This window comes from Sinocyclocheilus grahami, unplaced genomic scaffold, assembly GCF_001515645.1.
Source record: "Sinocyclocheilus grahami isolate Dianchi unplaced genomic scaffold, SAMN03320097.WGS_v1.1 scaffold550.1, whole genome shotgun sequence".
NCBI lineage: Eukaryota > Metazoa > Chordata > Actinopteri > Cypriniformes > Cyprinidae > Sinocyclocheilus > Sinocyclocheilus grahami.
Genome location: NW_015505729.1, coordinates 306,904 through 313,169, shown reverse-complemented (window position 1 = coordinate 313,169; position 6,266 = coordinate 306,904). Strand labels below are relative to the sequence as shown.

The 6,266-nt window shown below is 36.1% G+C and overlaps 1 protein-coding gene and 1 long non-coding RNA gene across 3 annotated transcripts in view; one reads left to right on the top strand and one right to left on the bottom strand.

The window, feature by feature from the left end:
- The first annotated feature begins 4,624 nt into the window (after window positions 1–4,624).
- csmd2 (CUB and Sushi multiple domains 2) overlaps window positions 4,625–6,266 on the top strand; it is a 294,566-nt gene continuing 292,924 nt past the window's right edge. The window contains exon 1 of the mRNA XM_016238904.1: window positions 4,625–4,645. Coding sequence (XP_016094390.1) covers window positions 4,630–4,645 — 16 coding nt within the window. The 5' untranslated portion in view covers window positions 4,625–4,629. The remainder of the gene's footprint in view (window positions 4,646–6,266) is intronic.
- The window catches only part of LOC107555950 (uncharacterized), a 1,805-nt gene continuing 857 nt past the window's right edge, over window positions 5,319–6,266 (bottom strand). For both annotated transcript variants that reach the window (XR_001605229.1, XR_001605230.1), the window contains exons 2-4: window positions 6,172–6,263; window positions 6,030–6,069; window positions 5,319–5,508 (exon numbers count right to left, since the gene is read on the bottom strand). This is a non-coding gene — a long non-coding RNA (uncharacterized lncRNA). The remainder of the gene's footprint in view (window positions 5,509–6,029; window positions 6,070–6,171; window positions 6,264–6,266) is intronic.

Sequence of the window (6,266 nt, the reverse complement as noted above, 5' to 3'; positions counted from 1 at the left end):
GTGCCCCCGACCTCCTCGCAGTATGCCATCCGAACCAATCAGAATGCAGCGCGCCTAAATGGAGCACGAGAACAGAACAGACCGGGCGGGCATACAAACGTAACGCCAGGTTCACACACTCAGTCTGTGGTGCGTATTTTATTTTTTCCGCGCCCATGTTAACGGATCAGAGCGTTCACACTGCACGCGATTGCGGTCCGACAGTGCGCTCCAGGAGCGGTGCGTCTGCAGCAGTCATACTGCGATCGTTTCCGCACGGAATCTATTTCTACTGTGCTGCGCGCGCTGAATTAAAGTGACAGCACATTATTCGTGGTAAAAATTATCATGGATTGACATGGAAATTTTGTAATTGCACCATAAATGCATATAATTAAAGTCTACTGTTTCACAGTCAACACATGGCTTTTTGGCTGGATTTAAAACAAGGAAAAGTGCACTTTTAGATAAACAAGGCAATAATAGATGGCACTCATGGTGGTAGTTCCTGTGCGAAAGCAAAATGAGTCCATGCTGCTTCTGCACTGCATACTCTTACTGTATACGCACTGCAGATGGAGTATGTGTGAACATGGCGCAACAAATCTAGTTCAACATCTGAAGCAACGCCACAAAGAGCTCTATGACCAATGCATGGCAAAATTGTATTATTTTTTTCTGCATAAATGTCTATTCTAGAGACATTTTGTTACACCTTTACTTAGTGATTATTTTGCCTTATGTCTGTTCTAGAGACATGTTACAGCTTTTTGATAAAGCTCTAATTGGTTTTCTTTTGGAAATATGTTTCAAATTCACACTGAATGCATTAATGACTGTAAAGCATGTCTGTGTGTGTCAAAATTGTGATTAAAATCGAAATCGCAAAATTGATCAAAGAAATTGCGATAGGTTGTTTTTGTCCATATCGCACAGCCCTAATGTAAATGAATCCTTTAAAAGCACAGACCGAACTGGCACATTAACATATTCATCACGTCAGAAGGCTGTAAATCATAAAGCATTGTTTGCAAATATTCTACACCAACTTACTGATAAGGAATACATGCATAAATTCACATTTCCTAAGTTCACATTTTTGTTCCTAGATGCTTTAGACTGATAATAGTGTGTAGATTTTGCCTGATTCCTCATTTGAATGCAATTTTTTAAAAAAATCCACTTTGTATAATACTTTCTTCTCTTTTTCTCCTTTTCACAGCTCAAAACTGCAGTCACACACTACACAGTCCAAATGGGACAATAGAAAGCCCCGGATACCCTTATGGATATCCCAACTACGCCAACTGCACATGGGTGATTGTGGCACAGGAACACAACCGGATACAGTTGGTATTTCAAGGCTTTGCTTTAGAGGAGGACTTTGACATCCTTTCAGTCTACGATGGGCAACCTAGTCCAACAAACTTACGGACACGGTAAATACAGAACATTTTATCATATTGTGTGTGTAAATGCCAGATCCAATCTCTTGGAATTGCTAGCTGACATTACTTTGCTAACAGTTTGAACTGTGTGAACTCTGTGCGTGAACTTTGGATTTACTTAAGTGTCCCCAAACTTGTTTAAAGTGCACTGAAAGGAATGAAAAGTTCATTTTAGGAATGTGTCTAATGTTTTGAACATTGAAGTCCACATTGATTTAGCACTTTTGACTTTATCGCTGTCTTGAGTCTGAATTTATGCTTTGTATACTATGAAAATAAGAAGAAAATAATAGGATTGAGGCTCAAGGGATTGAGCAGAGCAGATATCCTCGGGAGTGTCCTTGGGGCCTTGGCCTGTTTTCCATTCGAAAGCTAGCATTTTGAAAAGTTTGCCTGCATTAATAGATCCCTTCTCAGATAGAGGATCTATGAATGAAGTGGAATGAAACGAGTTCTATAGAAAACAGTGTGGAACTCTGTAAATGTGTTGCTTTTTCCCACCCTTTTTTGTCACCTTTCTTTATTTATTAATATCTGTGTGGGAAACGATGTGGACAAGGACACTTTCAATTTTTTTATGCTTCAAGATTCAAGGACAGCTTTCTGCACAGCCCCACGTTTCCATGGTGTTCTATGAATGTTAACCTTGTTCAGCATGGGCGGTTTACCCTGCAAGTGTATTATTAGTGTCAGCTGAACTCCATGTCTTAAAGAAATCAAAAGGATATTGCGACTATTCCAATAGGATGTTGTTTTATGATATTGATATTACGTGAGGAAGTCAGTGTTGCTGTACTAGTCGTAACGTCACACAAGAAGTCAGAGTTTGAGCAGGGGTCTGCTTCTAAAAATCTGTTATGCATTGGAATGTTTTTAATGTTAGTGAAAATTATTATAAAGTGATACACTTCCATTCAAAAGTAGGATTTTTTTTTAAAGAAATTAATGCTTTATTCAGCAAGGATGCATTAAGTTGATCAAAAGTGACATTTAAGACTAACAATGTTAAAACTGATTTATATTACAAATAAATAATATGTATATCTATTACAAATAAACAAATGTTGTTCTGAACTTTCTGTTTATCAAATAATCTTGAAAAAAAGTGTTTTTTTCCCACAAAAATGTTAAGCAGCAAATTTTTTCAACAATGCTTCTTGCACACCAAATCAGCATATTTAATTGATTTCTGAAGGATCATCATTTACGGTACTTTTGATCAAATACGCATCCTTTTAAATGGTAGTGTAACAGATTGTAAAGTCATATTTGGCAGAATGTTTGCAACATTGGTTGCGCTTTGAAAATTAAAAACTGACATTTGCAGTTGAGCTTTGAAGAAGCCAAGCTAACCATTTAACGTGGTAACATAATGTCACATTAGATAACGCTTATTACTACTGTGAAGACAGCAGACATGGGCATTAACGTTAAAGAGGTTTATTGTGCTGTGCAATGGGATTCATTTCTTGGCCTGAGATCATTCAATATCACTCGCATAGTCTGCTGCAAATGAAACATAACATTCCTCCCATGTGCTAACTGAGTTAATGACACTTTTTTTCATTCCCTCTGCCTTAAACGAGATCCCATTGACCGACCCTGCCGTTCCATTATCTTTTTAATTTTTTTTTTGTTCACTGTGAAATCGGTCCAGTGAGTCATTGCCACATATTACCATCACTCTAATATCTTCAATCTCTGGTTTGATAGGGTTTACCCAAACACATTTATGATTGAACTCATCCACAAGTCTTCACTCTTATCACACAATACCATATTATCCCTCCTAATTTCTGTTGAATCAGTTCTCAGCTAAAATGTAATCACCCTTGAGATTATTTGGTTTGAGAGCTGATTTAAATAAGTGCTGTTTTATCCACCCAATTATTAATTTGCATCTGAAGCTGTTTGCTTGTTGTTGTGGGTGGATTTGAATGTGTTGTGTGAAGAATACGACTGTACAAAAGACTTCGGAGTCAGCTTGTGATATTTGCCATGTAGTGTCTCCATTGTTCTACTTTGAATCTTAGTCAGGACTGTCAGCTGATCCTATTTGTTCTTCAACAGGTGCGTGCTATCATAAAACATAAAAACATGTTTATGCTTGCAATTAACTGCTCACACGTTTTCCAGTCTCCCACATAAAGAATTTGCTTCTTGATTTTTTTTTTTTGTACTGTGGTACTGTACCAGAGATGTTTTAGTAATATTATTTGTATACTATAGTATTTATTAATATTTTCTACTAGATTATTAACATTTTAATTTTAATTATATTAATTATACTTTTTTAATATACATTATCTACTTAGCTTTATTTTTATTTGAAGTTTTAGTTTTTGTAATTTTTGTAATTAAACTCATTTAATTTAGTTAATTTTTGAGTTTTTCTTCTAACATTTATTATATTGTTCGAGTTTCAATTAACCAAAGGGATATTTAGCAGTTAGCTAACAAAAACAACACTGCACTGCATTTTTTAACACCAATAATGGCCAGGAATAACATGTTAACACACAAAACCATTTAAGGGTAATGCAATATCTGATATTAGATATTATCTCTGGAAATGCATTAACCAGTCAGCTGACATCCTTGACATGTAGGTAAAGATTTCAGGAACTGTCACCCTAATTGGTGCTGTGCAACTGCTGCTGTTGTGAAGGCATCTGGGGGGCATTTTTGTATATTATACTGTCATGGGGGTGATGGGTATATAATGTATGGATATGTTGTTTAGACATCGGATTGAGGACACACCAGTTTCCATGTTGGTGTTTCCTCGCAAGTATTTGCCTTTCATATAATTGGAGCTCCTACAACAGCGGTGATCTACTTTTCCTGCAGAAATTATTTCCAACACACCTGCTTGCAATTTTTGAATGAGTGGAAAGACCGTTATTAACTGGTTGAGGTGTTTGTTAGAAGTGAAAGTGAACTCTGCAGGAAGCCGGATCTCCAGGAGCAAGATTGAGGTAAAACATTTACACTCCATATGAGACAGAAACTGAGCTTTGGCTTAGTCCCATCAGCTTACACAGGTTTTCCAAATCCAACTACAGCGATCTCCTGCGTGAAGCTTAAGGACTGCCTCTTTTAAAGGGATAGGTCATCCCAAAATTAAAATGTACTAATAATTTACTCACCCTCATATCATTCCAAACCTCTTTCTTTATTATGTGGAACATTAAAATTTGATATGGCTTCAGTGTTTGGTAATTGTTTTTTATGTATATTTTTTGTATGTATATATGTATAATATCTAACCTGAAATGACATTGAGCAAGGATATATAAAATAATGTAGGTAAGTGGTATGCTTTTGAAGTTGCTCTGCTATGCTCCTTAATGAAGGTTATATTATGATGCGTTTGTTCCCTGATTTAACAGGGTGTTTTCAGGGGAGTCATGCAATAATTAATTATTCATAGTGTGGTAGAACATTGTGTGCTCTGTTTGGTTAAGTTTAAAGTTCAGCTGCATTGTTTGCTGTCAGTCCAGTCTAAGAAGTGAATGCATATTAGTCTCTGCAGTTCTTCATGGGAAGGCGCAGAATGTAAAGAATGCTATGAAGTCAAAAGTTCAAATTTATGTGTGTCAGCATAAACTGCAAGTTTAGAAGTACCCAGTCACACTTCAATAACTACGCTGTAAAACCTGATAAGTTCAGAATACTCCATTTTTGTGGACACCGATTACCTCAAAAAATGTAAGTTCACATTAATTATAAATAACAATTAAGTCAACCTAAAAAGCTTACATTTGTTTTTGCGTAATGTTTAAGTGCAGTGTACTTAAAATTATTGTTTATCATACATAATGTTTTTCATTTACCAATTATTTTAATGCAGTAGTGCTTTATTAAATATAAATACTGACACTGTGGCTATACAATTGAGGATTTTTTATTCAGCCTTTTTTAAACCGCATGAACTGTGTATTTCTGAATGTCAAACACTGGAAGATCATCTCATCACAACTGCAGTGCTTGCAGGACTTGTAGTGGTTTCGTTGTCCATGATAACAAAATCAGCTGGAGAGGTGTTTGTGTCAGTGATGTCTGGCTTGCCCAATTCCTCCTGGAATAAGCACAGAGGGTAAAACTTTAACTTTTTATCTCCAGAGACTAAAAGGAGACATTTATATTTACTGCCAATAGAGTGGGGGAACTATAACGTCAGAACCTAGAGGAGTAATTCGCCGTGGGTTCCTTCTAGATTTTCCTATGGGGTTTTTCAATTAAAATAAAGCCTGTGGTAAACATAAGTTGACGATACTTTTATGTTTTGTTGTACAATGTAAATTACACGCATCCATACCCAAAATAAATATTTTGAAGCAGTTATGTTCATTTTTGAAATGTATGTTTTTAGTAAATAGCTAGGTAAGAAGGTTTAGGCTGTGAGTGTGTGCAGTTTATATTGTAGAACCAAATGTAGAAGTATCGTCAAGTTCTGTTTACCACAGGCTTTATTTTATTCATAAATTGAAAAACCCTATAGGAAAATCTCAAAAGAACCCGCGGCGAATTACACTTCCTGGTTCTGACGTCATAGTTCCCCCACTCTATTTCAGATCTATTAATGCACTTAATACTTACATTTCATGTCCTGAAGAATAGTTCTCCTCACACACGTACACTGGGTGTTGACATCATGTAAAAAAAAAAAAACATGTTAAACAAGCAGGCCAACTTTATTTTATATACAATGAAGACCGTGATGGAGGTAGTTAATGTTCACCTGAAGATCAAACATTTCGAATGTCATGCAACATCTGTGAAATATTGCTGGTGTGTGCCACTTTCTCTGATATGGTGAAACTCAGCACAAACCTA